Source organism: Syngnathus typhle, linkage group LG12, assembly GCF_033458585.1.
Source record: "Syngnathus typhle isolate RoL2023-S1 ecotype Sweden linkage group LG12, RoL_Styp_1.0, whole genome shotgun sequence".
Taxonomy (NCBI): domain Eukaryota; kingdom Metazoa; phylum Chordata; class Actinopteri; order Syngnathiformes; family Syngnathidae; genus Syngnathus; species Syngnathus typhle.
In genome coordinates, this window is record NC_083749.1 from 5300161 (window position 1) to 5318323 (window position 18163).

The 18163-nt window shown below is 44.8% G+C and overlaps 1 protein-coding gene across 2 annotated transcripts; it reads left to right on the forward strand.

The window, feature by feature from the left end:
- The first annotated feature begins 81 nt into the window (after positions 1-81).
- On the forward strand, positions 82-17838 carry LOC133163900 (synaptic vesicle glycoprotein 2C-like). 2 transcript variants are annotated; one of them, XM_061294213.1, is made up of 18 exons: positions 82-212; positions 666-743; positions 5160-5228; positions 5537-5645; positions 7205-7221; positions 7327-7526; positions 8250-9097; positions 10851-11031; positions 11187-11338; positions 13471-13604; positions 13777-13866; positions 13943-14053; positions 14408-14496; positions 14594-14758; positions 14990-15123; positions 15462-15665; positions 16064-16223; positions 16297-17838. In XM_061294213.1, exons 7-18 carry the CDS (start codon positions 8497-8499, stop codon positions 16478-16480), a joined length of 2205 nt encoding a protein of 734 aa, XP_061150197.1. In that variant the 5' UTR covers positions 82-212; positions 666-743; positions 5160-5228; positions 5537-5645; positions 7205-7221; positions 7327-7526; positions 8250-8496; the 3' UTR covers positions 16481-17838. The 2 variants fall into 2 exon arrangements, with proteins under 2 accessions (XP_061150197.1, XP_061150196.1); XM_061294212.1 differs by lacking the exons at positions 7205-7221; positions 7327-7526.
- The last annotated feature ends 325 nt before the right edge of the window (positions 17839-18163 follow it).

Here is an 18163-nt window from a genome sequence, read left to right on the forward strand (position 1 = left end):
CGTACGTAAGTATTTCCGTGTCGTTCAGATGATGCGGTTTAAGACTGCTTGCCCCCTTTTCGCCATGTCCACTTGACGTCCCTCTCTACCGTCCTTCCTCTTCTCTAACCAGCGGGTGCTTCTGCGCGCGCGCGTGTGCATGTGTAGCTAGCTACAGCTCAGAGGGGCGCTGGCTGCTGTGACGTCAACGAATCACTTCCTGAAATGGAGAGGTAGGCCCCGCCCCTTTTGTGTTGATTCCTCTTGAAATAGAAAGAGACAGATTTAGCAGCCAAACACACAACATGGAAATCCCCAAACTTAAATCGGCCATGTTACAGCGTTTACATAAAAAATTAAATTGTATAATTTTATTTTTGAATGTATTATGAACGCACGGGCAATAAACTGTAGGCACAGCTGCAGCAGGATCTGATGCTAATATACCAAAATCTGTGGAGGATGCTTTGTGATAATAATGAAATAAAACCTGAATATATGATTTTTGAAAATTATCTAATTGCATTTATATTCTTTGGAAAATAACTAAATTTATAGAATTATTTTAAGCCTTGTTCATTCAAAATACATCAACCTCTTGTGTACTTTATCTGTTGTCCTTTATTTGAGTCTTTAAAATTCCTATACATTTTTGACTTTTCATCATGATTTTTTTTTCTTTTTAGGAGTAATATCAAAAGTGAGTTAGCAGCCGGAAAAGGACTTCCATTTATGGCATTTGAATCTTTAAGGGACCTATAAGGGTGAGTCAAAGTTTATTCCATCTTCATGAGATCTAATGGAACAATTTAATGTCAAAAGACTTGCATTCTACATACAGCATTGCGTAAAAAGTATATAGTCAGGTCTTGAACATAACATTCCATAAACATTTCCTGGAATAAAACATAATCCAGTAAAGCGTTCATGTGCTTCCCTCCTCCGTGCTTGAAATAAACCTTTGCTTAATGAGTCACACTGTAATCCCTGGGCCTCCTTCCGCAAATGCTAACACCGATAATATGCTAGCACCAATGATATATGTTGTGTACAAGAGGAGAGAGTTTAGCCTCATCACGAGTTCAGCAGTCATCCGGCAGAGTCACCAGACCTCCAAAACCGCAAGGCATCCATTAGCGACACAATGTAACGCTTCTCTATAGCGGAGAGGGAATGTTAATTCATATATTTTCATAAACATACATTTGAACCATTAAATCCTTCTCTCTAATAGACCCACACATTCACAGCTAAGTAAAAAAACAAAACAATCTTGAGTTCTGTTGAAATGTTTTGTGGAAATGACGTTTTGATTTGTTTGGTTATTTGTTCAAGGTGACAAATCTCAATATTTTTATTCACTGGACATTTCAGTAGGTACTACTCGAGTTCATAATTGTCTTGTGACCTTTTGCCGACATCTGTGATTCACTCTGAGCCCCATGAATGAGTCAAATGAGATGATGAAATCTGATTAAATCATATCCTCATTCCAGCTGCATGTTGCTCCATGGTCAAAACTCGAAACACGAGTGAGACAAATCGAGATTAGCCCGGAACATTTGGATGGTGTCAGCGTGTCACAGGAAAGTGCAGATTACACTTTTTTGTTTTGTTTGTTTTTTTTCAAGTTATTTGCCGTCCTGTTGGGGCCCAGATAGGGATTGTTCTTCTTTATGGGCTAGTAGCGCCCTCTGCCGCAATTCCTTAGACATTGCAGTAGTAGTTGCATTACTGAGGGTTCCTCCTTTCTCCTCTTGTACAACGACACTCATCCATATCCTCAAAAATGACATATATTGTTGCGTTCATAAATCTACAAACAGTGTCAGAATTTGTAAATAAAAGCTTCAAATAAAATTGCAATACATTTTGGAATAGCACAATCGTTCGTGTGCCAATTAGTGTGTTCCTTTGGGGCCATCTACTGGATTTGTTGACCACACCTAACCCTTGGCCCAACATGCAAAAAATTATGAGTCAAATAGACTTGATGAAATCCTTTTTAAGTGACTCAGCATTTTTGGCACGTCGTACCTGCTTGCCCTCCTTTAGTCACGTTAAACTCAATGAAGCAGAACGTCATTGCGCGGCGTGCGACTCATTTATCAGCGACGCGGGAACGCTTTGACCTTCGCCGGACAGGCGGGTTTTTGCCAGCTCAGCAATCTCCCCCTTTTTTTACCGAGTGAAAATGGGGACGAATGTAAAACGAGCAAATATTGAGGCGTGTGGGGGACTATAAAGCGGTTGAGGAATCCGCTTTATTACCTCCATCAAGACCGAAAAGCTCGACGTTGGCTAAGGTCGGCGCTCTACTCAAAGCTATAAAATGTTTACTGTAAAATAGGGTTGAAGATGGAGTAGTGTGATGACCAGCCAGCAGGCTACACTGTTGCTCCACACCCTGTACTTGCATGGAGATGTAAAGAGGACAGTGAACCTCAGCTATTTGCGGGGCATCGTGCTCAGCCTTGCCCACAAATTGCACAAAAAAATAACTATCAATATTTGGTGATATTAGAAGCAGCTCTGTGCCTGATGCAGCGTGTCTGCAAACTACAAGCGTGCTAAGAGGCCATTAGCCAGAAGCTAATGTCATAATATCACACACATATAAAACGCACACTCGGCACGCTGTCGCCTCCATTCTGAGGCGAGGACGTGCCCGTCGCCACCCAAAGGAATTCCCAGCTGTGAGTCACACATGATGCTTCACTGTCAGGAGGAGGAGGAGGTGTGTGTGTGGTGGTGAAGACTGCCTCGCAGGAATCACCGCAGCTTCCCTTCATCGCTCAGCCATCTTCCCTGAAACAGGCTCCTCAGCAGATCAAAGATGATGAGCTGATGAAACAAAAAGAAAAGAAAGAACTTGTTTGCTTCCACATCAGCAGTAAATGAATGTATATTGTGTACAAGATAGACAACAACAAGATGATTGATGGTTATTTATCACCGTCTTCGCTCGTACCACGCAACCTCCGGCTGACGTGGGGGCGAAACAATTAACATCACTGTCACAAGGCCCATCTATTAGCCTCCATCTTAATGAGAGATGACAAATTAAGGAGTGCGTCGCCGAGCCACCTCGCTCTCCTGTGTGTGTTTGTGGAAGAGGGATGAAACGATTTCCAGGAAAACTGTGACATTTATTGCTTAGTATGACATTGCGGTTATTGTTACTTCCGTGTGTAGTAGCTTTTTTTTCAGCCAAGGTGAATTCCTGTAATATTTTTATGAAATCATATTTTAAAGTGATTCATTTTGTTGTAGAAGCTATATTTTTAGCAATATAATGATAAAACCAATTATCTGAGATCTGGAATGTTTTCATCTCATGTGTTTGTGTGAAATGGCGACAGGGGAAGTAAAACTTAGCAACCACCCACACAAACACACACACACACACTTGTTAAAACAATCTCTCGAGCATCATACTATCGTGGAAACAAAAACATCTTCTCGGCAGCTCACATTCTTAAAATCTGTGGTTAGAAAAAGCTCAGTCATAATGCAAAGTTTATGGCCATTTATGTAGAGTTGGCCTAAAATCGGCCATTTTGGGCTGCGGTTTGCTCATTCATTGTGACTGCTGCTTTCACTGTCACCCGTTTTTCCTAGATTCCTGCATCAAACGGAGAACCTGGTCGCTCGAGAAGGTTACGTGTCGCCTTCCCACCGCACCCCCACACATGCCGCTTAGAATTAACTCGCGCTCTACAAAGCGTTCTCACGGCCAGACTTGTCAGCGACGACGCCCACTCGTGCGCAGATGTCAGCACGTTGCGTGCTATCAGTGTCGAAAAGTTGCGCTGCGTGTCGGGAGTTTGTGTTGCTCATTTTCTTCCAAAGCGTTACCAACCTAGTGGAAGGACAATTACAGAATCAGTCTTTTTGTTATATTCTTTATCTTAAGGAGTGGTTGTTTTTAAACATTCTTGTCACCTTTTGTTTTATTTTACTTAAATCATTGTATTTTTTATTTTTTTTCCCAATTTAAAGCACAATGGTAATGTGGATTTTTATAAAGGATTACAATTTTTATTATTATGACAATCACCCTCTGCCCTATTTTTTAATGAACACTTAGGCCTAATACGCTACTGTACGTTAGACATGATGTGATGTAATACTGGCTAAAATCACGCTGCTAAAAAAATTCTCCCACTCACAGAGTGCAGAGTGAGCACTTGCGTCACGACTTGGTCCCGGGAGGAAAGGCACTTGACATTTCAACATTTGCGAGAGATTTGCGCACAAGAGATAATGTGGCTGAAAAGCAAAATGTTAAACAATAGTCTGAAAGATTTGCAAAATAGCGAAATACCTTTGTCATGCAAATTAGAATCGCTTTGGGATTTCTTAAAATAAAAATGTTTGACATACCATTTTGACAAATTTGAATGAAAGTCTCTGAAATCTGCTTTCACGTTGGTGAAAATTTGTCAAGTCTGTTTATTCCGATTTTAACTAGTCCTGTTTTTTTTAACCACCATCTCCCCCCTTCTGTGTTTAAGAAATGTAATTAACCTCGTGTTAACCCGCCAGGCTATTCTCAAAGCTATTTGTCTCATTACTTAACACCACTGTGGTATCTGGACAGCAGCAGGCTTTTACGGGCCTCAACATGCAGCCGCATGCTGAGTCAGCAGCATCTTCGCTCCGGTTTAATGATACCACCAATTGATGACTTTTTTGGGGGGGCGATAAAGCACTGAAACCAGAAGATAAAATGTTTTTAGTGCCTTTACTTATCACTAATGGTGATGACGCGGCTTGACGAGTTGCTTTCTGGACGTTCCGCATCATTCCCCTGACATCTGCTGGATTGAGATGCAAATATATTTTTTTCTGTGAAGAGCAAAAGGGGTGTCCTTCCTTCCTGGCTGCTTGAGATGTGGTTATTTCTGGAGAAGATGAGTTGGGGGGATTGCTCATTGATTGTTTACAATGGCCCTCCAAAGGCCATTATGAGCATCTTGGCCTTTTTTCGTGGGTCGGGGAGAGGAGGAATTGGTTCCTTTCACCCAGCATCTGCGATCATCCAGCTGCCGGTGACGTTTCCTGGGATGTGAAAGGACGTTCGGGTCCAACTTGGTTTTCAAACCTCCCAAAAACTCACTCACCTTCTCCACCAGGTTGTGTTGAAAGCAGTTTTTGTTGTTTATGTTTCACACCAGACACTGGCGCACACTTGGAGGTGGATTCAGACGCAGGACAGCAGCGGATTTAAGAAAATCCCAGGAATGGTGAGTGAAGTTTAAAGCCGCCATTGTTGTTGTCTGGCAACTGTTAGATGTGTTACACCAGAAGGTAAAATTGGAGCTGTAGAAATTAGCTAAGAATTCATCAGTGATCTGAAGCTGCAGTCATCCCGGAGTGAACTTCCTCCTCAGGGTCCCGTCTCACTCTAACTGCCTGTTTACACTCCACCGACTGTCTCGGCCAATTGTTGTATATCCTATTGATTATTTCAGTCTGTGCAGCTCCTCCTACCTCCTTCCCTCCCTCCCCCTCCCCTCCCCTGCTTGCACTCACGCTTTCCAACCTCCCCCAGCCTCTCTCGCTCTTGTCGGACTGCAGCATCGAGCGGCGAGCATCTCCATCGGAACAAGCGTGGAGCGCACACGATCCCACGCGTTGGCTGGCAGACAATCTCAACCATGGTGAGTGGTTCATTTTTTTTTTTTATTAGATATTGCATGTCTAAGAACGCCCCCCCCTCCCCACCAAGTTTAAATGAGGTTGAAGGAAAAGTTGGGCAAAAATTCTCTTCCAGGGGAGCTTGAAAAGTTCTGTACCGGCAAATACAGCACTGAGGCAAGCACCCCTTGAGGAGTGAGTCTGCAGAGGGTGTGTAATAAAAGAGGGAGGGGGGTGTTAGGAACACATGCAGCCATTACTCAGAAAAGCGCTGCAGCGTGAGCTAACCCGAAGGTGTTGGGATGGGGAGAGGAAGGGAGGGTTGTAGGATGGATGCTCACGGAGCGGGACAGCCCAGAGAAATCTAATTACGGGACGTAACGCGCGTCAAACGCCTCTCGCGTTGATTGATGCCTTTTCCTCCATCCGCTTGGAATGAGCCACAGGCTGCAGAGGACTCGCAAGTCAGATTGGAGGAGTTCCATTAAAAGTTCGGACCCTTCTTTGATGGAATTAGCGGTGGGAGGTAATGGGCTAGGAATACTTTGCTATTATGCTGAAGTCGATTTGGTAGGAATCTGAAGCCATCGCTTATTTATCTCATTGATAAATTGGTCTTACTTTAATGGGAGTCGAAAGAGTTAAGAGTTGGAAAAATATGATATATTAATAATATCAAATCAATCATTTGAATATCTACACTAATGTTTCATGATGGTCATTATGTGTGTGTAGGTGGATGTTGTCAAGCTTAACATGTCCGCCTTCTCATAATGGACCATTTGATCTCAAAACCTTCCAAATAAATGTGCTGCTCAATAACTCACTGGTGCTCATAAAATGCTGACATCCGCTAAAAATGCCTCCACTGTGTCATTGTCCCTCTTGTCAGAAAGCTCACATCATTTGCGATGTATAGCATTTTACGGAACAGTATAACTTACATACGATACAATAAATATGAAGTTAAAATTCAAAATCTGAACTTTTTGGGGGTTGAAACACAGAGAAGTCACAAAGACACCCAATGGTGACTTTTCTCGTGCGGATGTAACATTAGAAAGCGAACAAAGCTATGTGCTGGATTGCACAGCATCTGCAGCCACGTTTGGCGTGTGCTTTTTGTTCGCATGATGCACATTAGCCAATGCTCACTGCGGCCATCTGCGGGAGCTGCAGCAAGCCTGCAGGGCGCCACATTTCCATATTGTCAACCTGGATGTCACATGACGCCGCTTGCCCAATCGCTGCGGAACACAGCAAGCGTTTTTCCTTTCTCGCCAAAAGCCTCGTCCAAGTGGAGTTCGTGATGCGTTCACATCAGTGATTAAAGAATAACAGCACCACGGTGCAGGAAAATTGTTTATTTTCCCATCAGGAGGCCGTCTGATAATATTTAGTGCACCCCATTAAGAAAAATTAGGAGCTTTTCTGGGCTAGCAAGATTGACGTGTTGATTCATTAAGTCGTTAAGTCAAATTAAGAAACTAAAATAGAGTTATGTAGTACATGGAAAGAGTAAATCTTTGAAAGCTGTGAAATAAAAAAAGACTAACCATCAGCAAATTTGTCTGATTTTCAGAATTTCCTCACAGCCAGGTCAGACAGCCTTTTCCTGGAGCTGCTCCAAAGAGTTTGCGCGGTCAATAACACAAAGTACCCAGAAGGCATTTACTTCACTCAGTGCATTCTGGGCCTTGACAGGTGCATCCAAAGCCAGGGTCAGCTGCCTCCTCATCACCCAGTCGCGCCAAAGAAAAGTTAGTTACGAGCCATTTCCCGCTTCATTTCGCTGCTGCATTGCACCAAAGTCTCCCGGGCGCCTTCCCGCGAGCCCCCCTGGCGCGCCCACGTTCAGATGACTGATCCCGACTGATGTTTTATCTCATGGCGCTGAGCAAAAGGTGAGCGGAGGCGCCATACATCAAGCTGCCACGCTCCATTTGGGCGCTTCAGCCAACGTCTGCAGCCCCTCTGCTCCCGGCAGTGTGCCCATACGAACGCGCTGCTAGCACATTAGCGCTAATGTGGAAAAGATGGACTTCATCTCCTTTATATTTGCCACTGTTAACATATCACGCTGATACACTGTTCAGTGTACGCTTGGGGGGTGGGGCTAGCTCAATTTGGACATAAAAACTAAAATAATTTTGAAAAGCAGAGAAAATCTCAAGTGTCCACTCATCAAAGTGCGACTTCACACGTGTCCGTGCAGTTATTGGCCTGCCACTAACAGCTAAAGGGCTTTGCGCTGCAGGCGACAAGGCCCCGATGTGCTGACAGGTCTTTGGCGACGACAGCCGTGGCACGAGCCCCGGGGGCTCTCACTCACACGGGCTGACGTGTTCCAGGATGAAATCACCAAAGTAAAATCAAATAGCCCTTGACACAGTACAGAAAAGAGCTTTTACGGTTTGATTCTTGAAATCGTCACTAAGGCGTTTATTTTTTTTCAAATGAGTTTGACATGTTATTAAAGCGGGATCATAAAGTAGTTGTGGTTAATCGTAAAAAAAACAACAACCGATTACGGAACCAAGCTTTTAAAAATGACGTTTGCTCGACGCTGCAGTCGGGTTTTCATCAGCTAACTTTTAATGAAGTGCTTTCTCCCTGTGTTCCTGCAGGCTGATAGCCGCATCTGCTGAGCTCCTCCACAACTGAGGAGCTTTCCAATTTCAAAGGCCTCCTTTCCAGCTCCATGGGGTTTGACCTCAGCTCTTAATTATTATCCCGGCAGCCGACCGGCGAATCCGGCTGTTGCTCGCTTGACCTTCTAAATTACCCCCGGCGTCTCCCCGCCAGCTACGTACATCCATCGGCTGGAGCTGCAGAAATAGGAAACACTTAGTGCTCAGCTTGGTCTGCGTCAAGATGAATGAAACACACAACAACAGGACTTCTCTGGTCAAAGGGGCCAAGGACATCGCCAAGGAAGCCAAGAAGCAAGCCGGGAAGAACTTCAACAAGGCGGTGGACCGCGCCTCGGATGAATACTCGGCGCACCGTAGCTACGATCGATTCCAAAACGACGAGGAGGAGGAGAACGAGTACAATTCATACGGACAAGCGGAAAGGCGCTACGGCGACGACGCGGCCGAGGACGGGGCGTCCAGCGACGCCACGGAGGGCCACGATGACGAAGATGAGATCTACGAGGGTGAGTACCAAGGCGTGCCCGCCTACCAGGACGCCAAACAACGGGACGGACAGATGCCTCTGGGCCAACTGGCGGGTGACGCTCCGAAGAGCCACAAGGAACTGGAGAACGAGCGTCAGGCCGACGAGGAGGAACTGGCGCAGCAGTACGAGCTCATCATGCAGGAGTGCGGCCACGGGAGGTTCCAATGGCAGCTCTTCTTCGTGCTGGGCCTGGCGCTCATGTCGGACGGCGTGGAGGTGTTCGTGGTGGGATTCGTCCTGCCCAGCGCCGAGACGGACATGTGCGTGCCCAACTCGGGCGCCGGATGGCTCGGTAAGGAATTTTGTTGTCCGCGCTGAATTCCATGTGGCGCATGCAGCACACACATCTCAACACACTGACAATTCTGTGACGCTAAATGTTGCATTCAGGGACTAGCTGAGGCACGGCGTCTTATATTTTAGGGGACATTTTCGTTTGCACACTTCACCGCTTGTGTTGTCTCTCATGAGCTAACGGCGGAGGTGTACCCTAATGATGCGAATCTAAGGATGGTTTGTTTTTCACCCACATTCCACACATTAGTCATCTCGCAACTGGAGACGAGAGGGGGAGAACTAAACAATGAGTCACGATAGCACCAAGTGCCTCACAATAAAAAGAAACTATAAAGTTTTACGTTAGGACTCGAACGACTTTTTGTCGTCCACGCTAAGATGGAAAAGGTTAAGTGGATTAATAGTTGATGCCATTTCTATTTTTCAGAGGATATTAACGGTAAACGTAGCTCTGGGCTCGGCAGGTTGTCTGTGTAATTAATGTTTCATTCATCCCCCCCTGCTGAATCCCGCCTGTCAATCAATCATTCCCCTTTGGGAATCGTCCGTCATCTGCCAAGATCCTCGTGTCCTGAACGAGGAAATTAGCGGCTCGCAACACCTCGAGCGTGGCGGGATGTGGCGGGACGCGGCGTGCCGACGAGTGAGAACATCGCGCAAAAGGCGCCGAGGGGGAGTTAGGATTTGAAAGAGGAAGCACAAATCAGCAAGCGTGGAGACCATAGAAGGTGAATTATAATAATAACGCCCCCATGGAAAAGTTGGCTATTGTTGCAGGTATGCGATTATGTATGCAAATTTAAATATGCAAATTGTATTCAGTTTCTTTAAAATGTTGCAATTCAAAATCATAAATCTTTTTTTTTTTACAAATTGTTTTATTTTTCATAAGTCTTTTGAAATTTACAAATATATATTTTTTCATCTATCAATGCCAGTGACAATGTTTAATAATTTAAAATAATTTGAGTCCAAATTATAACAGCGACAATATCAACATTTGATCACACTACATTGAAAAGGTATCGTTTAGCGATAACGACAGGATATTTTGTCTCAGCGCCGGTGTTGAGTCAGTTTACTATGTTCCAAAGGTCTGACCTTTGCTTGAACCCTGTAGGAAATAACAAATCCAATCTCGCATACAACCTCACCTCCTCCGCCTCCTCTCTTTATTACACATCCTAACTCAGTGTGAGCGCCGCCATAAAACAAATGAGCCGACGCTTCTGTCTCAAGCGTCTTGGCGACACGTGTGCATCTTCGCATTGTTTGTCCCCTCGCCATTTTTGCACTCGTGATCTTTCACCTTGCTATTTTTTTTTTTATTCATTTTCATGTCCCGCCACCGCTCAGTCGGTCGTGAGTTCGTTCGCGCAGCCTCCACTGCAATGGCGAGCTAGCAGCTGTCGCCGCGTAATGAATGGCCGGCTCTCGCCGGCGTGTCTGCGCAGCTCGATAAGACCCTTTTACTTTTAGCCTATCCGTCCCATCACCGCAAACACGGCGCAAAAAGGGAGGGTGGAAAGAAAAAAAAACGAGGACCCCCACCCCCCGGGTTCCGCAGGCATTAGCATTTTTATTAGCACGTCAAGAGCGCCGCCATTATTTACCGGACTGACAACTGTGCTCTCCAACGCTGTACTCTTCCCGAGAACAGGAAACGACTTCCAAATTTTTGGCGCCACGTTTACGTACTTGTGCACACACAATTCCCGAGCATCAATCCGTTTCTTTCTTCTCTCCAGGCAGCATCGTGTACCTGGGGATGATGTTTGGCGCTTTCTTTTGGGGCGGCCTGTCGGACAAGCTGGGCCGCAAACAGTGCCTGCTGATATCCTTGTCCACCAACGGCTTCTTCGCCTTCCTCTCCTCCTTCGTGCAAGGCTACAGCACCTTCCTCTTCTGCCGCATGCTGTCGGGATTCGGGTTAGTCCATCATTGTGGAAGTGTACGTTGAGGTTAGGAACTTTGGGGAAGTCAACAAAGCGGGTTTAAAAAAAAAAAATCATATTCTATAGCTAGTACATTTTTCAGCGTCTGAAAGTCAGTATGTGGTTTCATTTCTACTGATTTATTCGCAGGATTGGCGGCGCAGTGCCTATTGTGTTTTCGTACTTTGCGGAGGTGCTGGCGCGGGAAAAGCGTGGAGAGCACCTGAGTTGGCTCTGCATGTTCTGGATGATCGGCGGCATCTACGCCTCAGCCATGGCTTGGGCCATCATACCGCACTATGGTGAGTGACAACAATAATAATCCATCCTGATTTCTGGATTTAATTTCTGAACATGCAAAATATTTGCATTGATACCAGATTTATGTATTTCATTGTGTAATAGCTGCTGCGCTAAAGCTAATAGTCATGACATGTATCCATCATTAGGTCGAGAAATTCAATTTGCAGAAATTGGAGAGAAGTTATTTAAGCGCAAAAAATACATCAAACTCCAGTTTTTGCCGCTGCTGTCGCATTGCTGCAAACTGAAATGGAGCGTGCACGATGCACCCTGCCGCAGTGACGTCCATAAAAGGCAACATGTGAGATCGTTTGCAAATATGTCCCACACTCCCGCAGCCCTCGGGCACGCACGCAAACAACAAGCAGGTGGCGGTGTAGCTGGGGACTCATTTTACACACTGACAGCAGATCAAATGTTTTTATTTTTAACTAAGCATGTTTTGTGTGTGGACGCAAAATAAAGTTCATCAAACTCAGTTTCTGACCAACATAGGTGATTGATCCGTTTCTGAATCAACTGAATGTTTACAACTCAGGCAAGACGATAAAAGAATGCTTTGTTGAGAAAAATCATCGCTCGCAGAAATAATAATGCATTTTTTTTCCTTTTGTAACGCAAAATTGACAGGTTGGTTAGTCTTCATGAAGGCATATTTGTACTTCTGGACATGATAAACAAAAATTGTAACCTCAATAAAATGTTGGTGAATGAACAAAAGAGATTAGGAGGACAAGAGCGGAGGCCAGGTTGGCAGGGAGCGCTTGATTTATGGACCCTCTGTGAGGGATAATGGAACGGTGAAGTAATAGAGAGCGGCATTCTGAGAGCGAAACACTGTCGAAAACAAGGACGCGGGTTATAGTGCCAGGGAGAAGGATGCGCCAATTCTGTCAGTGTAACAGGCCTGTTTTAAAAATTTAGGGCAGAAATTATTAAATAAAAAATCTTATTCATGAGCAGCAAAGTAACAACCAGGGATATTTTTTTTTACATGAGAACTAACATTACTGCAGAGGTGCTCTGTACTACTAAGCGTTGCACTTCAGGGTGTGTTTGCATTATTTTTTCTGGGTAGGTGGTCAATATAGGGGTGCACCAACTCTATTGGGGTGTCGGCGCTTGATTTACGAACCCTTTGTGAGAGATAATGGAAAAGTGAAGGGATGCGGGGCGGCAGTCGGTAAGAGAGAAACAACGGCTTAGTTGTTTTAATGGAAAGCTGGAAGGCATTCGATATACTATAACCGGCCGGCCGCGTTGATGAAGTGGCAGCACTTATCTGGGGAGTCGTGACACAGCCACTTGAAGAAATAGAAGCCACTTCCAGGACGAAAATCAACTTTTAGTAAAAGGTGACAATAAACATTAAGAGACGGGAAAAACTTTACTGGTCGGGCATTCATAATACACGTAATTTTACTTCCTCCTTTTCTGACATATGTGCAAATGGGATCGTTTTATTTCTTCTATTCCCTGTCGGTGTTCCATAATCCAAAGATCTATTAGGCTGCTGGTAAAGAAGCATCATCCATCTTTTTACATTTCATAAGTGATTCGACGAGACACATTAATGTGACGCGAGGCGGCACGAAAGAATCATAATGGAGGTCAATTGATTGGACCAACTGTTTTTTCCTGCAAGGCGCAGTGCGTTGTGGGTTTTGTCGCAGTGCTCTCTACATTGACTGGTGGGGAGTAAAAACCAGCTGTGTGTGTGTGTTTTCTTTTTTTGTAGTCCCTAAAATGTAAACTGTCAAATCTGCTGCTGTGACCAGTTTTAAGTGTGTATATGTTGCAGTGTAAGGCCGATTTGTCTGGATGCTCTCCTCGGTGTGTGTGTGTGTGCTTGTCGGAGGCGTTCTCACTTACTGTAGAGTAGCCACATAAATCACGTTGAGTATCGCAAGCAGTCAGCCATCGCCGACAGTCCATTATAGCTGAAATCCTCCTAATGAGCTTTTTACCGGACCGGGCAGAAGGAAGCTCATACGGGTCACTTGCAAACACGCACTCGTTCCCTAAAGCTAACAACATACCGTGACCATTAAAAGTCCATGATGCCGAATCGCCGCTCATAGGCATTGTTTGTCTTTTTTCTTTTTTTTTTTTTGCTACTTTCTGTGCACAGGTTGGAGTTTTAGCATGGGGTCGGCCTACCAGTTCCACAGCTGGCGAGTGTTTGTGGTGGTGTGCGCGCTGCCTTGCGTCTCAGCTGTGGTGGCGCTCACCTTCATGCCTGAGAGCCCTCGCTTCTTCTTACAGGTGAGAGAGAAGAGTCAAAATGGCAGAGATCGAGTATTGGGCTTTTGGGTGAGATTTCAAGATGAAGCAAAAAAATGCGTCATAATTTCTCCAGGTGAATTTAAGTTGACCTGCACTAAACCTTTGAGTGCAGTTTATCAGCGTGATTGTGCTTTTTCCAATTATCGTCTAGATGGGCAAACATGACGAGGCCTGGATGGTCCTCAAGCACATCCATGATACCAACATGCGAGCTCGCGGAGAGCCCGAGAGAGTCTTCACTGTGAGTTGACACTTCAAAGCGCCCCCTTGTGGCGTCAGAAAACAGTCAATGAACTGATGAGAGTCTCCCCCTACAGGTCAATCGGATTAAGATCCCCAAGCTGCTGAACGAGCTGGTGGAGTTGCAGAACGAGTCTGCAAACCCAGTGGTCAAGTTTTTCTCCAAAGTCAAGGCCGAGCTCCGAGGGGTTAGTTTTGCTGTGAATTCTGAACTTTCAAGTTGGGCATCACCTGTTCTACACTGTCCGATTTTGTTGATATACATATATATATTTTTTGTGTGCATTTATTGACATAATCAATACACCAAACTATAAAAACTACGCAAGGATTAAAAAAGCTACATACTTGACACTGTGACGGTTTTGACAGAACGCAGCGTAGTACTGACACCTACTGGACGCAAGTGTAACAGCAACAACCATAAATTGTAAAAAATGTTAACAGTGGAATTCAGTCAACCACATTTTCACAGTTGTTTAGACAAGCTATAATAATGAATATCATTCCTTTTGTTTTCCTTTCCTTTTCCCCCCCACTAGATCTTGTCTACTTTCATGAAATGCTTTGACTACCCAGTAAAAGACAACACCATGAAACTGGCAGCGGTTTGGTTCACGCTCTCCTTCGGGTAAGACCAACCCTATCGTGAATCAGTAGTTGTCGAAGTTTTAACTTCTATCTTTACTTTTTATTATTTTCCATTGGGACCAAAATCTCAAATGCAGGTTCTACGGGTTGTCTGTGTGGTTCCCCGACGTGATCAAACACCTGCAAGCCGACGAGTACGCCTCGCGAGTGAAGATCCACACCAACGAACGCATCGAAGATTTCACTTTCAACTTCACGCTGGAGAACCAGATACACAGAAATAGCGTTTTCCTTAACGACAGGTAATCCGCTTGGATCCGTAGGCGTTAGTTACCTCATCATGTCGTGGGCCTCTTTTGAACTATTGGTCATGACCGTTCATATTAATTCTGTCTCCATTATGTCTGCCTCCACCAGGTAATTAAAAGCCTTATCTTGACGCTTCGCCCCGTCGTCTATGACAAAGAAAAGATACATGTGCACATACATGTGTTTGTTGATGTTTTTCACATACTAAATGTTTTTCTGTGCAGGTTTATTAGCATGAAGTTCAAGGCGGTCTTGTTTGTCAACTCCTCGTTCCTCAACTGCTACTTTGAGGACGTCTCATCCGTGGGCTCCTCCTTCAAAAACTGCACCTTTGTCGACTCTTTCTTCTACAACACAGGTACAGTTTTGCACTCCAATTCTAAGCCTCCCCCCACGCAATCCAACGAGTGCAATGGAAACGTTTCAGAAGTGCAAGGCGAGAGAAGGCGGTGAGAGAAACCAGAGCTGAATCAGACCTTAAGGGAGTCTAAGCCTTCAAATGATTTCCCATGCAGCATTCTGGTAAAGTGCTGAACACGGAAACAGCAAAGGCGTGGAAGGTGCTGATGCACCATGGGAAATGACGTCTATTTTGATACCCCGCAGCAAAATTAACAAGAGTGTGGTCCATGTCGGAAATTTAATATGAAGGTGGGATTTACACCGCCCCCCCCATACCTGACGTGGCTTTTGCAGATATCGACGACATGAAGCTGACAAACTCAAGGCTGGTCAACAGCTCCTTCCACCACAACAAGACGGGCTGTCAGATGACCTTCGACGACGACTACAGCGCGTACTGGGTCTATTTTGTCAACTTCCTGGGAACGCTGGCCGTGCTGCCTGGCAACATCGTCTCGGCCCTCCTCATGGACAAAATAGGCCGTCTCAGCATGCTGGGTATGACATGACGATGTATACAAATACGATTTAGGTACTTTACGTGAGTATGGTATTCTTTTTTCTTCTTTGTTACATTTTTCAGAGTGGCTAATAGTTAGCCAGTTAATAGCCAGCCACTAAGCTGAGATCGAAACAACACTCATTTGTCGACATCCACGACACTCACCAGTCCAGGCCCCGCCTTTTAAAGCCCTACACACTCAAAGTCACAAATACAGAAGAACACGTGGGTGGAGACAAAATACTATAAATAAAATAAAAGGATAATACTTGAAAATACAAGTATATGCACTTATTAAGTACAGAGTTGAGAGTACCACCTCTGACAAATAGCAACCCTCTGCCTTCACTTGGGGCCCCGAGTGGTGACTGTTTGTCCCGCCCAAATCCCGTAGGGGGCTCCATGGTGCTGTCTGGAATCAGCTGCTTCTTCCTGTGGTTTGGCACCAGCGAGTCCATGATGATCTTCATGTTGTGCCTCTACAACGGCCTCAGCATCTCCGCCTGGAATTCCCTGGATGTGGTCACCACCGAGCTCTACCCCACCGACAGGAGGTGACGGATAGAATCAAAGAACTGATGTACTGAAATGTTTTCCACTGTTCTGAACTCTAAACATCTTCTGCAGAGGCACCGGCTTTGGCTTCTGCAACGCCTTGTGCAAACTGGCCGCCGTGATGGGCAACCTGATCTTTGGCTCTCTGGTGGGCATCACCAAGGCCATCCCGATCCTGCTGGCGTCGTCCGTGCTGGTCTGCGGCGGCCTGGTGGGCCTGCGGCTGCCCGACACACGCGCCAATGTCCTCATGTAAACGTTTGGTATGTGTATGGGAATCATTGTTCCGATTCATCATGACGTCATAATTGCTACCTATGAAGCTACATTAGGCCGCCCGCCCTCACTTAACAAATACTGGATTGTCATTTGAGCACAGTGAAAGTCCCTAAAACACACGAGTTTACATATCGAAACACACCGAAACGGGACTAGAGAGAAGCACAGCGTCTTGCACAATTTATTAATATGTGCTAATGCTGCTTTTTGACCCTCGCAGGCAGATTTAACTTTACATTGACCGGAGCCATTTCACTCCGATGATCGTTAAATAATAGAGCTGGTGCTGATGTGAAAAAAACAAAAAAAATAGCCATACAGCTAACACTTCCTACTAAATTCCTCTCATCCGTCACATGCCATCACCATTCCGACATGAACTGTGAAGCTTTTTTGCAAGAATAATCTTAAGGCCATACAGCATTTCTCTAGTGACACAAAAAAAAAAAAAAGTTTACATTTTCTGCTTTTTAAACGTCGAGTGCGGGCTCCTCGTGTGTGTGTTGTGTTCAAAGACCCCTCGGTCTTCTCATCGCTTCCCCCGATTGTGTCATCCCCTGTCTTGTCTCTCCCCACCGCTTCGAAAACAAAAGCTCCAAGGCCTTTTTCTACAATGTGGTGCCTCTCTCGCTATCGCTTCCCAAACGTGGCTGGGAACTTTTGCTGCTTTGTTGTGTCTTCTCCACGTTAATAAGGCGTCTGCAATAATGCGGAGAACTTTTAAAGGGCCAGTGTTGCTTCAACATCAGCTGATTGCGTGTTTTGATGTAGCATAGACACTTTATCTCTGAAATCAATTCGCCCTTACATCGCAAATAAAGCAAGTCAGCTGTTTTTGCGAGAGGGGTGTAATTTTCTCAACGATTACGTTCCAAAATCTTATGGTGGGAATGATGCTTTCAAATTCTTGAAAACTAATAAAACCTGGCAAACATGTTTTCTAAATGCACTCATTTTAATTCCTCAATGTGATTGAAAACAAAGTCATCTTAAAAATAGAACACAACTAGCAAAACCAATTTTCTTTCCCTTCTAAAACTCACCATGGTCTAAATCCCGCTTGAAAATATGCAATACATTTTCCCGTTTCTCGCCATACATTCCTGTTTCCAAATCCTGCATGTTTGTTGCGAAACGCTCTTTCTTATTGCCTGTAATCTTTTCTTCCTCGTCGTCTTTTTGTCACATGGTCATTTGAGTGGCGACGTGATGCCGTGTCGTTGTTGCCAAGATGTTCTATTTGCGCGCCTGGATGACTTATTTTCATAAGAAAAAATCGATGTGGTGAATGCCGTCGTGTGTGGCGTCTACATAAAATGTCTCATTTGAACTTGACACCTTCTTGTTGTTTTTTTCATACTCTCAGCAGTAGGTGGTGCCATTAATTCCTTCTAGTCCACTTCAACTTTTAGGGTGTATGTTTTTAAAAGAGGAAAAATAGCACCGTATTACTTGACACGTATAATTTTATTTAAATAGAGCCAAGTTGCACGAATGGAATCGTATGCCTGCATTTTATGGAATTGTGTGATCACAGGCGTTTCTCACTGCTTCCTGTCACAGGAAGTCCAGGAAATGCCTCATCCATGAGGAGCAAAGCGCCACGTTTGTGCTAAAAAAAATAAAAATAAAAGGGCTGCAAATGATCAATTTTGCAGAA